General features: G+C 39.3%; 1 protein-coding gene across 3 annotated transcripts; it reads right to left on the minus strand.

Annotated features, from left to right (window-relative positions):
- Positions 1 to 7260: 7260 nt before the first annotated feature.
- Positions 7261 to 19842, minus strand: ogfr (opioid growth factor receptor). Of its 3 annotated transcripts, XM_058764527.1 has the most exons (8): positions 18949 to 19029; positions 16360 to 16480; positions 15856 to 15924; positions 15675 to 15756; positions 15480 to 15558; positions 13631 to 13697; positions 13386 to 13534; positions 7261 to 8995 (listed from the first exon to the last, which is right to left on the minus strand). In XM_058764527.1, exons 3-8 carry the CDS (start codon positions 15880 to 15882, stop codon positions 8032 to 8034), a joined length of 1368 nt encoding a protein of 455 aa, XP_058620510.1. In that variant the 5' UTR covers positions 15883 to 15924; positions 16360 to 16480; positions 18949 to 19029; the 3' UTR covers positions 7261 to 8031. The 3 variants fall into 3 exon arrangements, with proteins under 3 accessions (XP_058620510.1, XP_058620511.1, XP_058620509.1); XM_058764528.1 differs by lacking the exons at positions 16360 to 16480; positions 18949 to 19029 and adding an exon at positions 19736 to 19842; XM_058764526.1 differs by lacking the exon at positions 16360 to 16480 and having other exon boundaries at positions 18949 to 19223.
- Between the last annotated feature and the right edge of the window lie 2769 nt (positions 19843 to 22611).

A 22611-nucleotide genomic window follows, 5' to 3' on the forward strand; every position in this document is an offset into this window, starting at 1 on the left:
ATTAAAAATAAAAAACTTAAATGATTCCATTGCATAAGTATTCATACCCTTTTCTGGGACAGTTGAAATTTAGCTCAGGAGCATTTATATTGCTTATATATGTTACTACACTTCAAGTGAAGTTAACCTGTGGCAAATTCAATTGAATGAGTATGAAATTGGAAAGGCACACACATCTTCATAAAAGGTTTAACAGCTGATAATGCATATCAGAGCAAAAACCAAGCCCTGAGGTCAAAAGAACTGCCTGTAGAGCTCAGAAACAGGTCTGTGTCAAGCCACACATCTGAGGAAGAGTTCAGAGAAAAATTCTGCTTCATTAAAGGGTCGCAGAAGCATGTAGTCTCTGTTACCCTTAATGGAAATAGTTTGAAACAACCAGGACTCTTTCTAGAACTGGCCTCCTGGCCAGACTGAGCAACTGATGGAGAAGGGCTTTGGTTAGAGTGGTGACCAAGAACCTGATGGTCACTCTACTTAAGCTCTATGATCATATGTGGAGATAGGAGAAACCTACAGAAGGACAAACATCACTGCAACACCCCACTGATCTGGGCTTTACGGCGGTGTGGCCAATCCTCTCCTCAGTGAAGACACATGAAAACATGCTTGGAATTTGCAAAAAAAGCACCTAAAGGACCCTCAGACTCTGAGAAACAATATTCTCTGGTCTTATTACCCTGAATTCCATGCATCATGTTTGAAGGAAACCAGCTCTGCTCATCACCTGCAGAGTACCATCCCAGCAGTAAAGTGTGCTGGTATCAGCCTCATGCTGTGGGGCTGTTCTTCAGCGGCAGGGACTGAGGGACTCGTCAGAGAAGAAGAAAAGCTCAATGCACCAAAAATATAGAGATAGCCTTAATGAAAACCCAGTCCGGGCATTCAGAACCTCAGACTGGGCAGAAGGTTCACCTTCCAACAGGACAATGAACCTAAAAACACAGCAAAAGTGGCTTATAGACAGCTCTGTGAATGTCCTTGAGTGGCCCAACCACAGCCTGAGATTGAACCCAATCAAATGTTTCTGGAGAAACCTGAAAATGTGCGTCTGCCCCATTCAACCTGACAAGAGCTTCAGAGGTGAAGAGGTGAGAAGAATAGCAGATAATTGCCAAATGCTGATGAGCAAAGCTTGTCGCATCAAACAAAAAATACTTGAGACTGTAAAGGTGCTTCAGCTACATACAGTATTTAGTTAAGGGTATGAATAGTTATGCGATTTACTTATTTCAGTTTTTTTTATTTTTAATAAATTTACAAAGTTGTGACAATTCTGTTTTTGTTTTGTCAACATGGTGTATGGAGTGTAGATTGATATGAGGAAAAAAGTCATTTAAAGCAGTTTAACACAAGGCAGCAACATAACAAAACGTGAAAAAAATGAAGGGGTGTGAATAATTTCGCAAGGCACTGTAGCAAGTGTTTTTTTATTTACTTATAATAAATAGAAAGACAAGAAGTAGATAAACAGAATTAGAATAGAGAGTGTTATTAGTGTTAGAAGGTCACGTGTAGATGAAAGAGATGTGTCTTTAGCTGTTTCCTGAAGATGGCTAAGGACTCGAATTGCTGCTCAAATTGAGTTGGGCAGGTCATTCCACCAGGAGGTAACAGTTTATGTAAAAGTCAGTGAAAGTGATTTTGTGCCTTTTTGGGATGGCACTATAATGCGCTGTTCAATTGCAGAATACAAGCTTCTGGAGGGCACATACGTCTGAAGTAATGAATTTAGGTAAAGGGGTGCAGAGCCAGAGGTGGATTTGTAGGCAAACATTAATGCCTTGAATTTTATGCGAGCTATCTATTGGTAGCCAGTGCAAACTGATAAACAGAGGTGTGTCATGCATTCTTTTTTGGCTCATTAAAGATTAATCTTGCTGCTGCGTTCTGGATTAATTTTAAAGGTTTGATAGAACTGGCTGGAAGACCTTCCAAGAGAGCATTGCAATAATCCAGCCTGGACAGAACAAGAGCTTGAACAAGGAGTTGTGAAGCATGTTCTGAAAGAAAGGGCCTGATCTTCTTGATGTTTAATAAAGCAAATCTGCAGAACTGGGTAGTTTTAGCAATGTGGTCTGAGAAAGTCAGCTGATCATCAATCATAACTCGAAGGTTTCTGACTGTTTTTGAAGGAGTTATGGTTGGTGTGCCTAACTTGGATGGTGGAATTGTGATGAAGTGATGTGTTTGTTGAAACCACAAGCAGGTCTGTCTTGGCAAGGTTGAGTTGAAGGTGATGGTCCTTCATCCAGCAAGAAATGTCTGTTAGACAAGCTGAGATGCAAGCAGCTATCGTCGGATCGTCAGGATGGAATGAGAGGTAGAGTTGAGTATCATCAGCATAGCAGTGATATGAAAAGCCATGTTTTTCATATCACAGAACCTAGTGATGCCATGTAGACAGAGAAGAGTAGTGGTCCAAGAACTGAGCCCTGAGGCACCCCAGTTGTTAGATGTTGCGACTTGGACACCTCACCCCTCCAAGATACCTTGAAGGACCTATCTGAGAGGTAAGACTCAAACCACTGATTCCTGAGATGCCCTTTGCCAATAGGGTTGACAGGAGGATCTGGTGGTTAACCGTGTGAAAAGCAGCAGATCAAGACATGATAACTGTTTAGGGGGAGGAAGCGAAGATGAAACCATAGCAGACAGCCGGGAGGGTGAGAGAGAGTGTAGGTTACATCGAAAGATGACATGTGGAGGTGTATGTGTTGTGTCAGGAATCATGTTGTGGTTAAGAGTAAGCAGGAAGTGATCCAAGGTGTGCAGTGAAGTAACCAGTACATGATCAGTGGAGCAGTGTTGTGTGTAAATAAGGTCCAGTTGGTTGCCTGATTTATAAGTAGCCGTAGTTAACACTATCTTGAGATCAAAAGAGGCAAGCAGAGTGTGGAAGTCTGCAGCCTGAGGTTTATCTAGGTGGATGTTGAGGACTCCAAGCATAACTACCATCCTCAGGGAAGTTTGAGAGCACCTCCTCCAAGAAGTTATTTAGCAGACCTGGGGGGGTCGATGAACAACTACAAAATGGATTTTAAGAGGGTGTATGTATATATATATATGTATATATATTTTCATGTGAAAAAGTTAGGAAACCCTCTTATATACCTGGTTTTCCGTATCAGGACATAATAAGAAAAAAATATAAATTTGGAAAATATAACCTCAGATGAACAACAACACATGACATATTGCACCGTGCCATTATTTATTTAACAAAAATAAAGCCAAAATGGAAAAAACATTTGTGACAAAGTTAGGACACCCTTACTATTAACATAGGAATTAAGAGGGTAAGTAGCAGTCAGGCACTGCTAATCAAAAGCCTTTGATTAACTGATCATCAGCCAGTGTGAGCACCTCTATAAAAGCAGATGTTTTGGTAGTTTGCTGGTCTGGAACCTTCAATGCCAAGGAGTTATGACATCAGCAATAATCTTAAAGAAGCAATTGTTGCTGCCATCAATCTGGGAAGAGTAATATGGCCATTTCCAAACAATTTGAAGTCCATCATTCTACAGTGAAGAAAATTATTCGCAAGTGGAAGACATTCAAAACAGACACCAATCCTCCCAGGAGTGGACGTCCCAGCAAATTCACCCCAAGATCAGACCGAGTAACGCACAAAGAGAAATGGCAGACAGCCCAAGAACAACACTGCAGACTCTACAGGCCTCAGCTAACATGTGAATTGATAAAGTTCAGGAGAGTACAATTAGAAAAATATGGGACCAGTATGGCAAGTTTGGAAGGCTTACCAGAAGAAAGTGTCTTCTATCTAAAAAAGCATGGCGCACAGTTTAGGTTTGCATCTAAACAAACCACTTCTTGAACAATGTCCTTTAAACAGATGAGACGAAGGTGGAGATGTTTGACCATAATGTACAACGCCATGTTTGGTGACAACCTAAAGAGCATATCAGCACAATCACCTCATCCCAAAAGATACACATGCTGGTGGAGGGCGGATGATTTTGGGCTTGTTTTGTAGCCACAGGACCTGGGCACCTCACAGTCATCGAGTTGACCATGAACTCCTCTGTATCCCAGGAATTGAAGGTGGGGATTGTGAATGAACAGCACTCTCTCCACCTTCGATACCATGACTAAGGTGCCCTTGAGCAAGGCACCGAACCCCTAATTGCTCCCCGGGCGCTGGAGTAAGGCTGCCCACTGCTCCGTGTGTGTGTGTGTGCACTTGGATGGGTTAAATGCAGAGCACCATTTCGAGTATGGGTCACCATACTCGAAACAATACGTCACGACTTAACTTGGCTTAACTTAATCTAGAGTCAAATGTGAGGACATCCGTGTCGACAGCTAAAGCTTGGCCAAGATTGGGTCATACAACAGCACAGGGATCCCAAGCACACCAGCAAATCTACAACAGAACGGCTGAAAATAAAAGAATCAAGGGGTTACAATAATCCAGTCAAAGTCCAGACCTCATCTCGACTGAAATCATGTGGTGAGAGCTGTGCATAAACAAATGCCCACAAACCTCAATAAACTGTAGCAACGTTGTAAAGAAGAGTGGGCCAAAATTCTTCCAGAACGATGTGAGAGACTGATAAAGTCATACAGAAAATGATTAATTCAAGTTATTGCTGCTAAAAGTGGATCTACAGGCAACTGAATCATAGGGTGTCTTAACTTTGTCACAAATGTTTTTTCCATTTTGGCTTAATTTTTGTCAATTAAATAATAACACAGTGTGATATGTAATGTGATGTTGTTCATCTGAGGTTTTATTTTCCAAATTTTAAGACCTGCCAAGGACCAGATAATTTTTTTTTTTATGTCCTGGTACAGAAAAACATGGAATTCAATAGGGTGTCCTAACTTTTTCACATGACTGTACATATGTATATAATGGCTGTAGTAATTAGTTTTTTTGCATTTTGAGTTCCTGTCCCTCAGAAACTCTCTGCACATTCCTGTATAAAATTGATTGATTTTAATGAAACTTTAATGTACTTGAAGTGTGCACCAAGCAATAGGAAAATACAAGTTTCGGATCAGGACTCTGTATACTCAATATTCAATGAGTAATGTCTAGATGAGGCATGTTGTATATTCATTCGTCTAGGCTCATAGTATAGCTGTTAAAGCATAATTGAATTTTTTTGTTTTGTGGAACACGATGTTTTAGAGCCCAGGGGATTCCAGCCCCATGTACAGTGGGTACGGAAAGTATTCAGACCCCCTTAAATTTTTCACTCTTTGTTATACTGCAGCCATTTGCTAAAATCATTTAAGTTAATTTTTTCCCTCACTAATGTACACAGCACCCCATATTGACAGAAAAACACAGAATTGTTGACATTTTTGCAGATTTATTAAAAAAGAAAAACTGAAATATCACATGGTCCTAAGTATTCAGACCCTTTGCTGTGACACTCACATATTTAACATTTCTTCTGATCATCCTTGAGATGGTTCTACACCTTCATTTGAGTCCAGCTGTGTTTGATTATACTGATTGGACTTGATTAGGAAGGCCACACACCTGTCTATATAAGACCTTACAGCTCACAGTGCATGTCAGAGCAAATGAGAATCATGAGGTCAAAGGAACTGCCTGAAGAGCTCAGAGACAGAATTGTGGCAAGGCACAGATCTGGCCAAGGCTACAAAAACAATTCTGCGGCACTTAAGGTTCCTAAGAGCACAGTGGCCTCCATAATCCTTAAATGGAAGACGTTTGGGACGACCAGAACCCTTCCTAGAACTGGCCGTCCGGCCAAACTGAGCTATCTGGGGAGAAGAGCCTTGGTGAGAGAGGTAAAGAAGAACCCAAAGATCACTGTGGCTGAGCTCCAGAGATGCAGTCAGGAGATGGGAGAAAGTTGTAGAAAGTCAACCATCACTGCAGCCCTCCACCAGTCGGGGCTTTATGGCAGAGTGGCCCGACGGAAGCCTCTCCTCAGTGCAAGACCCATGAAAGCCCGCATGGAGGACTCCAAGATGGTGAGAAATAAGATTCTCTGGTCTGATGAGACCAAGATAGAACTTTTGGCCTTAATTCTAAGCGGTATGTGTGGAGAAAACCAGGCACTGCTCATCACCTGTCCAATACAGTCCCAACAGTGAAGCATGGTGGTGGCAGCATCATGCTGTGGGGTGTTTTTCAGCTGCAGGGACAGGGCGACTGGTTGCAATCGAGGAAAGATGAATGCGGCCAAGTACAGGGATATCCTGGACGAAAACCTTCTCCAGAGTGCTCAGGACCTCAGACTGGGCGAAGGTTTACCTTCCAACAAGACAATGACCCTAAGCACACAGCTAAAATAACGAAGGAGTGGCTTCACAACAACTCCGTGACTGTTCTTGAATGGCCCAGCCAGAGCCCTGACTTAAACCCAATTGAGCATCTCTGGAGAGACCTAAAATGGCTGTCCACCAACGTTTACCATCCAATCTGACAGAACTGGAGAGGATCTGCAAGGAGGAATGGCAGAGGATCCCAAAATCCAGGTGTGAAAAACTTGTTGTATCTTTCCCAAAAAGACTCATGGCTGTATTAGATCAGCTTCTACTAAATACTGAGCAAAGGGTCTGAATACTTAGGACCATGTGATATTTCAGTTTTTCTTTTTTAATAAATCTGCAAAAATGTCAACAATTCTGTTTTCTGTCAATATGGGGTGCTGTGTGTACATTAATGAGGAAAAAAAAATGAACTTAAATGATTTTAGCAAATGGCTGCAATATAACAAAGAGTGAAAAATTTCAGGGGGTCTGAATACTTTCCGTACCCACTGTAAGTCCTGTATTATATCGAATATGGCACTAAATATGTTCATAAACCACACGTTATTAGGAAAGTATAGCATGGTATATTCAAAGGTACTTTGAAGAATTTGATAATCTTTTTTTTTTTTTTTTTTTAAAGTAACGTATTTACAAACTTTCTTTCATTTCTGGCATACCACAGTACCAACAGTTTCTACATTCCTCTAAGTATGTTTTGTGTATGTATCTTATTCATAGAAATGTTGGCAGGCGAAGATATATTATTTAGTAGTAGGTCCAAAAGCAAGAACTCGTTATTTCAATGAGAGATGGTGAGCATTAGGAAAACAGTCCAAAGATCCTTCACATTCACTGCCATGCTGTTCACATTTTCTGCATGAGCTACAAAACACTTCCTTCAATTACCATTGGGGCTCCTTTTGCTCTTAAACGGCTTGATCTCAGGAGGTTTGACAGATTTAAAACACTATGAAATTGGAAAAGGATTAAAGACATCAAATTGACAAAACATACACATTTCCTTTATGCCCTTGGTCTCTGCCTTTATTACTGAGCTTCAGCAATTGAGCAAAAAGAAAGTACACTTTAATTATTATTATTTTAACACAACAGAAAAACAATATATAAACATTAATTCATGTTTTTTTTTTTTCTAGAATGCTTCATGAAGGGTTAATTTATGGTACTGTGGGAAGCGTTTTAATTATAAATTTGGAGTTACTGCATGTGCTGCACATTCCAAGAATCACTGAGGGATTGATTTATACAATGTCTGATCATAGGGCTTATTAACGCTTCTATAGTTTGTGACTGCAGATGTAAAATTAACATTTTTGAACTCAAATATTTCCATTAGCTTAGTAAAAGACAAGCTCCTTCATTTGAATTCAGGGATATCATTAAAAACACAAAAGAGTTTTGCATCAGCAAAAATACAGTATATCTGCTGAAAAACGGTATACTAACTGTGTTTTCACTATGGAAATATTCTGATCAATAGTTGCTTCTTATTTGTTGAATGTACATTCCTCTTTCACAGTTTCAGTTTAAGAAAAAGAAAAAAGCTTGGAAAAACTGCAAATATGAAAGTATGGACAAATAAACATTCAAACTAGAAATAAAACAGCAATAACAAGTACATTTGGCCCCATCGTAACTCAGCCACCGCAAAGAAAACGTGTTTGAATGAACCCCTTCAGCTCAGTTCATATCTCATCTTGTAATAAGTTCATAAAGTGTCGATTTTCAGTGCTTTATCGTGCTCAGGAATCATTCATGGGCGAGGTATGAACTCGTGTCCACAATGTCCATCGGCTCTTCCTTCTCCGATCCATTCGACTGGTTGCAGTTCGTTGCGTTCTTCTCATGGCTCTCAGATTGGATGCTCATCATCGTCAGGCCAGGCCTGGGAAGCTTCTCAGACTGTGTTGGCGCATTATGTTTAGGGCTGTCAGTCACTGTCCTGTCCTCACTCGCTCCTTCCGGCTCCTCCTGGGAGTCAACAGGACAGAGCAGACAGTCCGTCTCGTCCCGAGAGTCGTCGCAGTCTGCAGATCCTGCGCTAGAACCGGCTACACGCTCAGAGCTAGCATCCGAGGCCTCCGCCGCTTGCTCAGGCTTCTGGATGACTTGTTGGCCTTCAGCACAGCGTGGCTCATCGCTGACAGTCTCTCCGTTGTTAACACCGGTGCCATTACTGAGAGCTAACTCTACATTAGCAGCGTCTGGACTTGGCTCCTGATCTTCTGAAGAGCCCTCAGAGTGTTTCTCCGAGTCGTCTCTCATTACGGAGTCACTGTCGACTTGCTTCTTTGCATCTGTGAGATCAGCGACCGGCTTGCTGTGTTTTGGCTCACTTGCGGCTTCTCCGTCCTTGTTTCTGTATCGTGAATGACCTTCGTCCTGCGCTGCGCTGTCTCCGCTGCCAGCTGAAGAGTTCTGCCGCTTCTCTGACTTCTTCTTGAAGCGTTTTTGGATTCTTCTGGGGCACCACACAAACTTGTCTTTGGGCTCGAAGTGCTGGAAGGCGAAGCGCACCAGCTTCCTGCGCTCACGCTTGTCCCGCACGGCAAACAGGAAGTAGTCGAGTACGCTGCGTTTAACGCTGCTGAGGGTCTTTCTGATGAGGGTCTCCTCCAGGAAGAAGCGCACCAGAGGGGCTTGGAAATGCTCAAAACCCAGCTCTCCCAGGCTCTTGAGTATCCTCGTGATTCGGAGATTATTATGCATGTTTCTGAAAGCAAATGTGAAATTATTTTTAGTGGCATGTGAGAAAGACTGTCTAGAAATAAAGAAAGAGTGAAAGGGTTTCAATACGTCCTAATACACTCTACAGCCCACGTGTCATTCTGAAATGTAGTTATTATTTATTTTTCTAGCAAATGCACATGACTGTCTTTCACTTTTTATTTGGAGTCAGACAAAACTGGTTTCATTAATAGTGATTAATAAATTAGATGCAAAGCATAAAATGGTAAAAAAAAAAAAAAAGATTCTAAAATGTCACACAGAAATATGATTGTATAAAATGTTTTTAATGTTCTCATTATGAAAAAAAAAAAATACAACTGCAATCAGAAATCAAGGTCCAAGCACCAACGTAGACAATTCAGTGATAAAGAAACTGTCATCTAGCTTTTCAAAACGTGTTTTTAAGTGTTTTCAAAAAACATTATGATATTTATTAACAGAGACAATTCTATTTTCTCCTATCTCCATAGGGAATCAATATATTCAGTATCATTAGGATGTGTGTGTGTGTATATACACAAACACACACATATACATATACACAAAAACCAGGAAGAGGGCAAAAACCTTTTCACGCCACTGTATACACACACACACACACATACATACAGTGCCGTGAAAAGTTTTTGCCCTCTTCCTGTTTTCTTTTTTGTTTTTTTTTGCATATTTGTCACGCTTAAAAGATCAAACAAATTTGAATATTACACAAAGATAATGCAAGTAAATACAAAATGCAGTTTTGAAATGATGATTTCATTTATTAAGGGAAAAAAGCTGTCCAAACCTACCTGGCCCTACGTGAAAAATTAATTGCCCCCTCCTATTAAATCATGAAAGAACTGTGATTAACCACATTATTTTAGAAAGCTGAGTTAAATTTCACGAGCCAAACCCAGGCCTGATTACTGCCAGACCTGTTGAATCAAGAAATCACTTAAATAGAACCTGTCTGACAAAGTGAAGCATGTTTAAAGAGCAACACATCATTCCGCGATCTTAAGAAATTCATAAACAGATGAGAAACAAAATAGTTGACACGTATCAGTCTGGAAAGGGTTATAAAGCCATTTCTAAGGCTTTGGGACTCCAGCAAACCATGGTCAGAGCCATTATCCACAAATGGAGAAAACTTGGAACAGTGGTGAACCTTCCCAGGAGCGGCCCACCTACCAAAATTACTCCAAGAGCACAAATATGACTCATCCAGGAGGTCATGAAAGAACCCAGAACAACATCTAAAGAACTGCAGGCCTCACTTGCCTCAATTAAGGTCAGTGTTCATGATTCAACAATAAGAAAGAGACTGGGCAAAAACAGCATCATGGGAGAGTTCCAAGGCAAAAGCCATTGCTGACCAAAAAGAACACAAAGACTCGTCTCACGTTTGCCAAAAAATATCTTGATTATCCCCAAGACTTTTGGGCAATTATTCTGTGGACTGATGCAACAAAAGTTGAACTTTTTGGAAGGTGTGTGTCCCGTTACATCTGGTGTAAAACCAACACAGCATTTCATAAAAAGAACATCATACCAGCAGTCAAACATGGTGGTGGTAGTGTGATGCTCTGAGCTTCAGGACCTGGATGACTCACCATAATTGATGGAACCATGAATTCTGCTCTCTATCAGAAAATCCTGAAGGAGAATGTCCGGCCGTCAGTTTGTGACCTCAAGCTCAAGTGCACTTGGGTTCTGCAGCAGGACAATGATTCCAAACACAGCAGCAAGTCCACCTCTGAATGACTCAAGAAAAACCAAGTCAAAGTCCAGACTTAAATCCGATTGAGATGCTGTGGCATGACCTTAAACAGTCCATTCATGCTCGAAAACCCTCCAGTGTGGCTGAATTAAAACAATTCTGCAAAGAAGATTGGGCCAGAATTCCTCCACAGCGATGTGAAAGACTAACTGGCAATGGCCAGTTATCGCAAACGCTTGATTGCCACAACCAGTTATTAGATTTAGAGGGCAATTTCTTTTTTTATGTAGGGCCAGGCAGGTTTGGACAGCTTTTTTCCCTTCATAAATTAAATAATAATTTCTAAACTGCATTTTGTATTTACTCGGGTTATCTTTGTGTAATATTAACATTTGTTTGATTATCTGAATCATTCAACTGTGACAAATATGCACAAAAAAAACAAAAAAAAAACAGCAAGGGGGCAAAAACCTTTTCACGGCACTGTATATTTAGCCTGTATCTGTTAAACAATTTCATTAATCTGTATTCTTTTGATAACATTTTGTTACAAGTGACTCGAGATTAGTAAAGCAAATTAGTTTATTATAACGCCACCTTACAGCGAATGTTCACCAAATAGTCACCTCATGTAGTTACATATAAGCTAAAAGGTACTAATCAAATGTAATTTTTCAACTGGTGGAAGTTATGACAGTTTTTATTTGTAGTGGCCTTGTCTGCACCTGAGATCTGGGGAAATATTACTGATAAATCCTCGTGTGTCGATGGGATTGACGGACACTGACCTGAGAATCATTTTCCCTGATAATATTTCAGCAGTCAGGTTGTGTTTAGAATCAGCAATAGCAAATTCACAAAGCAATGAATACTTTGATCTAATCGGTAAAAAGGGTTTAGTTTGATTTGTTTGGACAGTTCGCTTATGAACTTGCAGCGGTTTCTCACACCACAATAGTAAACGGGACATTTTATGGCAGCAGCTATTTGCTCTAAGTGTAAATGGCAATAGATGCTATTTACACTGTTAAAATAGCAGGATTTTCTGCTATTTATACTACAATTTTTTTTTGCAAATAGTGGCAATTATCTGCACCTCAGTATTGTAGTACATTATAAAACAGTATGCAATAATAACCAGGCATGTGATCAGCTAGAGACAAAAAAGAAGGAAAATCTGATCACGCCCACAAGTCACGCCCCAAGCACTTATTATTCAAAATATATATTTTAGCACATTAAAAGATATATCTTATATTGTAATAATACATACTATTGTCCTGTAAAAAATAAAAAGCAGCATTTAATAATCATGATAACAATATAATATAATATATTATAATAAAGTGCTATAATATGTTATAGTCAAGTATATAGAATTGTTATTATTATTAAAGTACCTGCCAAAAGTTTGGAAACATTACAGTTATTAATGATTTTGAAATAAATATCTTCTGCTCATCAATGCTGAATTTATTTGACTCTCAAGAAACATTTCTGATTATTATCAATGCTAAAAACAATTTTGCTGCTTCATATTTTGTATGGAAATCGTGATATACTATTTTTCAGGATTTTTTGATAAATATAAAGTTTAATGAACAGCACTTATTTGCATTTATCAAATATATTATTTAAATTTGTTAATGCATTTATTAAATAAAAAGTGAGTGAAGACATTAAAATGTTTTCGATCACTTTTATGCATGATAAATAAAATAATTTTTCTCTCTCTTTTTTTAATGTTTGAGTGGCATCATTGTTTCCACAAAAACATTAAGCAGCAAAACTGTTTTTACCATTGATAATAATGAGAAATGTTTCTTGAGCAGCAGATCAGCATATTAGAATGATTTCTGAAGGATTATGTGACACTGAAACTTCTCTTTGTAAACAACATCAGATTTATAAACTAATGACTAATTCCCAAATGCAAATGAAAGCGGCTCAAACCAAGCGCAGCGCAGCTAGCACTAACAGCGAATCGATACTAAAAACAGTCCTGTAACAGCAGACATGAAGTGTGTCAGACTACAATAATTACATCACAACCATTGCCAATTTTATGACACTCTACTCTAACCCTACTCGATACTTTATTTTCAACTTTTCGATTATTTCCTTCATTTTTGTTGAAAATAAATGCCTTTCTGATGTGATATGAGATTTGAAAAGGGAGGAAAAAAGGTGGATTTGAACTCGGGTTGATCGCATCAAAAAGACTACAGCATGCACTTTACCATCTACACCACAGGTGTCTTCTAATGTTGACCATCTCAAGCACACGGCGGTGGGTGGAGTTAGTGTAAACAGCCTCTGCCAACAAGCCGGGCTATTTGTACTTAGTGTAAATAGACACTCTGCAATTTTATAAGGACAGAAACTTTTTATTTTGTAGGAAACAAAACTGCCAAATGACTTCTATCATTTGTTAATGATGAAGCAACTTTTTACTGTGAGTGCACAGATGATTCATATCCATATCCAAAACAGTATTAAAAAGAGACTATGAAAGTATGGGCACACTTTTCTGATGGGGGGCCTGTGACCCGGTACTGGTGAGGAACTTACTGAAACTAAACTGAAAACTACAGTAGATTTCTTCTGTACACTAGAAGAACAATAAACAGCCAGCGTTTCATCTGAAGGAAGGTTTTAAAAGATTGCTCCTCACCTCTCTAGATTGGCGAATCTCTCCCTCCAGTTCTCGGCGCGCTTCACCTCCCCGCTTTCTCTGTTGAGCAGCTGTATGCCGTAGAAACCGAGCATGAGCTCGTAGGAGTCCAGAAGACGACTCTTAGCCTCATCGCTCTCCCTGAAGGCCTGCGGACGACAGGACGAGAGCCAGCTTCAGTCCCACAGCACAGTTTAGCGTCTCTGGGACAGGGTTTATTAGAGTTCGGGATCGTCATGACTTACTTGGATTTCCTTCTTGGTGAGCTCTGTAGCCATGTAGTTCACTCCTGGCTCTCGCAGAGGAAACAACCTGCAAACAACACAGCTTTAACTTTCTAAAGTAGGGGTGTAACGGTTCACGCATTCATACTGAACATTTTCAGTACGGGTCTTTCGGTTTGGTGCGCATGTGTACCGAACAAATACAGTGCTGTTTTAACCACTGCACGACTGGAACTTCATTGGAAACTACCAGTTTTATATATTGTAAGAAACAAAGTATCATCTTTCAAATTATGTCAATTTTTTTGAAGAAATTCAGACAATAAATGTTGTTTTGACGCTCTTTGATGTGGCGCGACAGATAGCTGTATAAATGCCTCAGTTCAAACGGCAGTCATTGCTAGTTTTAACGTGAAATAAACATGAAAGAACATCTCATGTAATCACTCAATCTGTTTTTCAACCGCGGAAAGACGTTAATAAAACAGCTTGTAAACAACATTTACCATCAGTGTCCACAGTCAGAGGCGCGGGAAGTGGGGGTGCTGGTTTTTTCTGTGGGCAACTGTTTAACTGTTGGGAATATAAAAAAAAAATTCGGAGTGTCTCTTTAAGTGCAAACAGCCCGGTTGTTGGCAGAGGCTATTTACACTAACTCCACCCACAAACGTATGATTGGGATAGTCAAATTTGCAAAGGACGGTCGTCAATTGTCAGATTCAGTGGCGCAGATGGTAAATGTGTGTCACGCTCCTTTTGACACGATCGACCGGGGTTCAAATCTGCCTTTTGGCGAACTTTTTTTTTTTTCTCTCTTTTCAAATTTCAGGTCACATCACATCAGAAAAGCATTTATTTTTTAATAAAAATGAAGGAAATAATCCAAAAGTTGAGGGTAGGTGTAGGGAGGGCTTGTCCCAATAAGGTGGCATCCATTTAATAATTTGAAATAAAATGTAAAAAAATACACCCAAGTTATTACATACTGTTTTATAATGTATTACAATGCTGAGGTGTAAATAATTAACCATTATTTGCAATGAGTAATTAGCAGAATATCCTGCTATTTTAACATAGAATAAATAGAATCTAAAGCTATTTGCACTGTGTAAATAACATATCACTAAAGAATAGTGCTGTTTTCACTTAGTGTAAATAGCCTCTATATAAATCCCCAGACCCCCCAATCTAAAACATCTTCCCGCGCCCCTGTCCACAGCTCAATATTTACTAGAGAAATCAAGTCTAGAGAAGAGCATTTCGCCAAATATTAGACTATATACTCATTATATTTGACTTTACCTGTTAGTGATGTCTTAATTATTTAATGTATGTTTAAATAAATCGTTTATCAAACAAGTTATGACAGCCACTGTGTAAATGAATATATTTCAACAACAAACAGAAATGTTATCATTTAGAAGTTAATTTAAAAACTGCATTATGTGCCATTTACGTGTTTGAATACAATTTTTTTTAAAGTTGAGTGTTGATTATTTTAGTTAAAAATAAATAGTAATTGAATTTAAGTTTGGGCTCTGTTGTTAATAGTAACGTAAAAGGGCTCCCTATAGTTTAGAGCAGAAGTGTACATTTTTATCCCTAAGAAAATTTTCATTACAATTGAATTTATTTAAAGAAATAATTTGTTCAGTAAACCACTGTTTAATAAAAAAAGAAGCAATATTATGTTTAGTTTTCCCCTGCTGTACTGTGACGACAAAACCGAGCACGCACCGATCCGTCATGTTTGTGTAGCGTTACAGCCCTATTCCAAAGCATTTCATCTGCTTAACAAAACCTGGTCAAAAGGAGAGTTGGACAGATCATCATGAGGATCCGCGTGATTCGTTAAAGAGGCGTTTCTTACCACTGAATGTAGGAGTGAACTCTCTCCAGTCTTTTGTAATCTGTTCTCCACTCGGTGTGAAAGGTCTCAATCGACACATCTGAGGGCCACAAGAAACATGACAAGAGCTCAAAACCAAAACAAACAGGGAAAGAAGTGCACTACACCTCAACCTAGGGACTTGCTATTGCAGCTCAAGAGAAAGAGGAGACGTACCATCAGGTGACGATTTAATTTCATTGAGATAGAATTTTAAATTAGTCATTCTTTCTTCCGGACATTCCTCTTCATTGATGTTCTACAGCGAGACGATAGAAGATCAGCACATCAGCGGTTTTTGTAACGAATTCAAAGTGCACTGTTTAGTTTATTTTGGGAGAAAATGGCGAGCTCTTACTGGATATCCGTGTCTGTAGTTCTGCATGTCCTTGGCCGCTCGGAGGTTTCTCGAGGAGGAGTTGGACCACTGCAAAGAGCCAAACATTAGTTTCAACTGCTTTAACTGGCTGCGTCCCAATTCCCAAACTATTCATGGTAGACTGCTGGAGAACAGTGGCTCTTTAACATTCAGACTTTTTCAGTGAATTATAAATAAACAACTGTGTATCCAAGCAGCTATAGCTGTCTTTTTGTTTTCACTCAAACGAATTCAGGTGATGGAGTGAACCACAAACGTTCACTGTGCTTAGGCTCATTCTCATATAGACTGTTTGCTCATACCGATCATTGTAGGAGCTTCCTGCGAAATTTCTACTAGGGTAAACGTAATAAATAATGAAGTGTGATTTAAACACATATCATCATCTAGACTAGTCCATGTTCAGCTAAATAACACATTCAAAAATCAGATAAAACAAACCAATAAAACATGTAATTCATGGGGATGAACACAGAAACTAGCCTCGATATGAAGCCTCTTAAATGGATGTAATCTTATCTTTAGTCTCTTATGGCTGGAATACACATGATTTTCCACAGATTTACAGTCTGGAGAAGCCAAAGATCAGAGCCGGTCTGCAGATCTGAGTCACAGAATCCAGAGAAAATCCATTAACTTATCTTAGTGACAACCATCAGTTAATATTTAAAGCCTGTTTATGAAGTATTTACAGACGTTGAATGTGGAAGAGCTTAAAGAGAGCACACTGAGCTTAACTGGAGCAGCAACAATTTTTAATAAATGTCATGTAATATTAATCACAATGACAGGATTTTGCAAAATAAATTATCTTGGTCATGTAATACATTCATACGCATTTCAAAATGTATTGTATTGTATTGATAAAGCTGTGTGATTTTCATAGTCGTGCACCCTTTAAGCTCACCTTACAATAATATGAAATCTTTAAAAATGACAGCACTGTAAAACAACAGACCAGCAATAAGCTGTCAATTTATAATATTATGGATGTAAAAGTACGAGCCAGTAATGCCTGTGAAGTAATATGTTAGCGTAGCACACGATCTTATACAGCTAGTCAGCTAACGGTGTTCTGTAGCATCTGCGCTGTGTTGCTGAAACTATCTTTTGGATCTGATGTAATTATGTCCAGCATCCAAGTTCCAGGTTATAATATACAGAAGTCTAAACATTAATCTCTTCATTTCAAAATTATTAGTGAAACTTACCCAAAATAAAGGCTTAAACATCTACAAAACGCACATTTAAGGGGCTCCTCTTTTGGTGAAAGTTTTCAGACAGCTTTCAAAATGGCCGCCAGACAGCGTGAACACATGGAGACTCGTATCTCAGCGTGTGATGATCTGATCGACTTCAAATTACAGGAGGTATATAGTAACAAACATATCAACTGGTTAAGACTTCAAGTAGGATAATAAATGATTTTTTCTTTTTATAATCCGAGCTCAAAAATGGAAGTGTGTTTAATGGGTACACCGTACAAAGCTGCTCAAACGATTCTGCGCTAATCATTAACAGCATGCATTTTACTCTCCAGTAAACAATTAAAAAAACTCCACACCAGCTCAAATTCATTAGTTTCAGTTACGCAGCAGAGCGATCAGTGATTACGTGTAGCTGTAGACTGAAGTGAATGTGCAGGTCAGGGTCAGACGGGGTCAGATGACCTCCACAAACGCCACTAAATCTCATCTCAACACTTCTGATGAACGGCACTCTATTATTCATTTAGTCACTATCAACATTTGTGAGAATTATTCAGTCAAAACTGTTTGAGGTTTTTCTGGAAAACCGTGATCATAACATATTTTACTGTTGAATATCATTTTGTGTGTGTGTTGATTTGTTGATGAGGGTTTTTATTTTGAAGTAAAAAGCTAAGGTAAGTTGAGCCACAGAAGGGGAACATCTGCGCTCTAGGTTAACGGAGTAAATCATTGAGTTAGCATTCATAGTGTTGCTATTATGACATATCTTCAATTAAAATATGGGCAATTAAATATGTAAATATTGCTATGCCTCTAAGTCATAGAATAATTTTACCTTTTAAATTAATCTCTGTTACTGGGATTCTGCTTTGTCTTATTCATCTAAACTGTGAAAATAAAATCTTAAATAGAGTAGTTTAGTATTTTACAATAATGTATTTTACATTAATATGCATTTAGTGACATGACATTAAAATCAGATAAATATCAAAATTAATTTATACATTCCATAAAAGTTTATCTAGGGGGGCTTCTTATTCCTCTTGTAATATTTTGAGCTATTTAACAACGAAACGAGCAAATGTTAGTTTTATTTCCTATATGAACACATGCTAACTTGCATCTAAATGTGTTACATTTGAGAAGTGTTCATCTTGTCCAGCTTACCCTTATGTAATATATTGTAAGGAAATATTGTGCTTTTTCAAACTGATATTTTTAGGACAAGCAGGAACACAATGCTGCACCTCTGAAGGCTAATATTCAGTGGCAAAGACTGAAATAATCACAGGCCTTATTCGATATTACAGTATTCAGATGAAGCCCGGCAGTCACGCGCTCCGCTCCAGAAATACACTGTATTTTGCATTATGCTTATTGTTAGGGTTTGGGTCGTGAGCAAATGCTGTGAAAGATTGAAATATAGCAGACTGGACGTGTTTCAAACAATTTGCTATCGTCTGTGGCCTAATGTGACGTCCAGCAGATGATGTGGAGATCGGCTGCGAGTGACGCACTTCCGGTCAGCAGCGCTGATATTAAATAACTAGCTAACGCGCTATTCTATCAAACACAATCAAATATTAGAAGTAAAGCACCTGCACAGAGATAACCTCTCAAGGGGTTTATGTGCACACTTCCCTCCTCGAGCGTTAGCGGGGTCAGATGCGCGTGGAGTTACCGAGTCTCACACACACACACACACACACACACAATCACACACACGGCGCAGAAAACCGACTGCTCCGAGAAGCACAGCGCACGGTTAGTGTGTAAAACCCCGCACACCGTGCACAGTTCAGAGAGAGTATAAACCCCGCACACAGGAACGAGAGAGAGAGAGAGAGAGAGAGAGACATACGAAAGCGGGCCGTGTTTTCTTGCTGCGGCCGGTGTTCTCCAGCTCGTCCCCGTCGCTCTCCGTGTCCCAGGTGGAGTCATATTCACACACCAGATCGTCGTCCATCCCTGAAGATCATGTGAATGGTGATAAAGGTGATCAGTAAGCTGGAGTGTGATGGGGATCCGCACAGCTCCATTGGCGGCCTGACTCACTGCGCTCCTCAGACACTCCCTCGCGCTCTCCGCGCAGTCCCTGCTCTGCAGCATCGGTGTTACACGGGTGCCAAGCTCACGAGCAAGCGAAGTGTGACCTTATGTGTGTGTTTTTTAATTTTTATTTATTTTTTATTATTAAACCATGCTGTACTGACATGCTCACAATGAATCCATAATAAGTTTTTCTCATTTTAACCGTTTTCATCAAAGCCATTTGCAAGTTTTCTTTTTATTTAATATCACTAATCCAGCGTTGTTGTTGTTTTTTTTGTTTTGTTTTTTTTCTTATAAAATAAATGGTTGCGCTGTAAGATACACACAAGACATGATTTCTGAAGTATTATCAGGGGAAAATGACTTTCAGATGAGAATACCGTAATCTCCACCAGTAGCGCAAAAGCGGGGAATGCAGAGTATGCAGGACAGGGGGCGCTATTTTGCCAAAATCATTCTGTGAAATCTTTAATACAATTTTATAAATTATCAAAAGCTTATTTGTTAAAAATAATGTAATTAAACGTTTTTACTTAATGGTTGTTTAGAATTTTTAATGAGTTCAAAAATGTATTTAATACATATGAGCCACTCACCCTTCAGGTCTTCGCTGGGGATCTGTCTCTGGGGTCATCTGGGTGTCCTGGTCTCCGCTGACGATCAGGGCTGTAGACATCATCTCTTGGTGCTGATCCACCATCTGATCGGATACGGACTGAGAAACAGAATAGGAAAGAAACAGACAAATATTAGCGTAGATGCCATTCTTCTTACGATGTAATGAGTACATCGTGTGTTATGGGGAGTGTTCCCGGTTCCGGTTGATCTAATTAATGCAGCCTAACAATCCTTTAACGGATTTGAATAATAGAAGCGTATTAGTGTGTTATGTGTAAGCCAGGCTAAAGAGATGGGTCTTTAATCTAGATTTAAACTGACAGAGTGTGTCTGCCTCCCGAACAGTGTTAGGTAGATTGTTCCAGAGTTTGGGTGCTAAATAGGAATAGGATCTGCCGCCCGCAGTCGATTTTGATATTCTAGGTATTATCAAACGGCCAGAGTTTTGAGAACGCAGCAGACGTGGAGGACTATAATGTGATAAGAGCTCGCTCAAGTACTGAGGAGCTAAACCATTCAGGGCTTTATAAGTAATTAACAAGATTTTAAAATCTATCCGATGTTTGATAGGGAGCCAGTGCAGTGTTGACAGAACCGGGCTAATATGGTCATATTTCCTGGTTCTAGTAAGGACTCTAGCTGCTGCATTTTGGACTAACTGTAGTTTGTTGATCAAGCGTGCAGAACAACCACCCAATAAAGCATTACAATAGTCTAACCTTGAGGTCATAAACGCATGAACTAACATTTCTGCATTTGACAGTAGCTGCGTTTCCGTTACTCTTCAAATTGCGCAAATTAAAATTGCGAATTGAAAGTATCCCTAATGGAAACGCATCAATTTAGAAAAGCCCATATATCACAAAAAAGTTTTTACGCTCACATGAGGTGGTTTTTTCAGGCAATTCGAAAGAGGAACATTTCGCAAAACTGCAATGGAAGCGGTTTTTCCGCATATGGCGTATGTAAAAAGTCATATGATCATTCTTCAATGTACTATAACCTCCAAGAAACACGTCAGACGTGGCTGCTCTCGAGTATGCACTGCAGGTGTCTGGTGATACAGCCACTGAAGCGGACTGCGGCCACACTAATCAATGCTTGCGCCACGCACATTTATGAAGTGGCTCTCTATGGAATGATTTTCCGGACTATTTTCAAAAGCAATTGCAAATTGTATTTTCAATTGCGTTTTCCACATGTGGGCGCATAAATTGTGACATAATCCAAATGCAAATCATGCATTATCGTTTGCATTTTCGCTTTCATGAACGCACAGTGACCACATTTCAAATGAAAAAGCAAAGTCCATTTGCAGTTGTATTTCCCATGTCTTACGAGTTATGAGCCTGTCATATTTAAATAGCAATATTAATTACCACATTTGCTTTTTCACTTTCTCTGCGTCGCGCATGTAACCTGCCAAAACTCAAATGAAATCGCAATTCCGTTTGCATTTGAATTTCCGACGTCTACACGGAAAGCTGTCAATCATTGTGAGGGGGCGGGACTATACTAGGGGGCGTGTTTGTATTGAGAAGTGACGTCAATCACAGACGACCGTGCCGAACGCTCTAGTATAAGATATAGGTGGCGAATAGGTAAATACGTGCAGATTTGCACTGTCTGTTTGTTTATGTGCCTCAATCGGAGTGATAACAGTAAAAGATCTTGAGGCAGGTGATGCGCTCTCTATTACTACAGAAGTTCTAAGCGGCCATGCATTTTTTCCCCCTTCTTGTTTTCTCGTGATCTCGACATAACAAAAGTTGTTTTCTAGTTATCACGACTTATTTTTCTCACGAACTCAACATAACAAAACTTGTTCTCTAAGTTACTCAACTGCGCCAGCAGGTGGCAGTATAGAACTACTGACGGGGAGCTGATACTGTAGCAACTAAATCTTACTGTACGCGTTTGGGAATGATCGCTATAATTTATGCAGTTCATTACTGACATTTAGTTAAACTTATAAATGTTAAATGCTTAAATAAATATGATCATTTTGCTTGAAATTTTATATGTTTTTGTTACGTTATTACTGCTGGATGACTCATCACAGTTTCTCATTTGTGACCCTGGACCACAAAATATCCTTAATATCCTAATGATTATTGGCATAAAATAAAAATCAATAATTTTGACCCATACAATGTATTTTTGGCTATTGCTATAAATATACCCCAGCGACTTAAGATGGTTTTGTGCTCCAGGGTCACATTTACAACGACGTATTTGTAATGTGCATCTTTCTTATTTTTAATCTTTATTGTTAATAAATATATATTAATAAGAAATGTGATTTGCATATAGGTATAATTTAGTTCAGTGATGTTGTAGCCCAAGGTGTAAAGCGTTTCGTTAATATTGACCTATGTGCGTACCGTTGTGGCTCCCGCTGTTAGCAGGGGATAATCGCTGCATTTGGGGCAAAAAAGACAGAATTGTGTATTGTGCCAAGAAGGTTGTCTGTTCGTTCACACAGGCACGATCTGATTGGCAGCTGCCTTTAGCGGAGCCTTCACCGATTACCTCCGTTAATCAAAGCGTTCAAGCACGGTCGTCTGTGAGTGACGTCACCTTCCAATACAAACACGCCCCCTAGTATAGTCCCGCCCCCTCACAATGATTGACAGCTTTCCGTGTAGACGTCGGAAATTCAAATGCAAACGGAATTGCGATTTCATTTGAGTTTTGGCAGGTTACATGCGCGACGCAGAGAAAGTGAAAAAGCAAATGTGGTAATTAATATTGCTATTTAAATATGACAGGCTCATAACTCGTAAGACATGGGAAATACAACTGCAAATGGACTTTGCTTTTTCATTTGAAATGTGGCCGTCACTGTGCGTTC

The sequence above is a fragment of the Onychostoma macrolepis genome, chromosome 23, assembly GCF_012432095.1.
Source record: "Onychostoma macrolepis isolate SWU-2019 chromosome 23, ASM1243209v1, whole genome shotgun sequence".
Taxonomy (NCBI): Eukaryota; Metazoa; Chordata; class Actinopteri; order Cypriniformes; family Cyprinidae; genus Onychostoma; species Onychostoma macrolepis.

What these genes read in the sequence shown, in the direction of transcription:
- ogfr (XM_058764526.1), bottom strand. Translation starts at nt 19,053, where the DNA reads ATGGACGACGATCTGGTGTGTGAATATGACTCCACCTGGGACACGGAG. An exon ending in AGAAAACACGGCCCGCTTTC is followed by an intron (nt 15,925 to 18,948) that starts GTATGTCTCTCT and finishes GGCTCTTTGCAG; the next exon opens with TGGTCCAACTCCTCCTCGAG. An exon ending in AGATTCGCCAATCTAGAGAG is followed by an intron (nt 8,996 to 13,385) that starts GTGAGGAGCAAT and finishes ATTTGCTTTCAG; the next exon opens with AAACATGCATAATAATCTCC.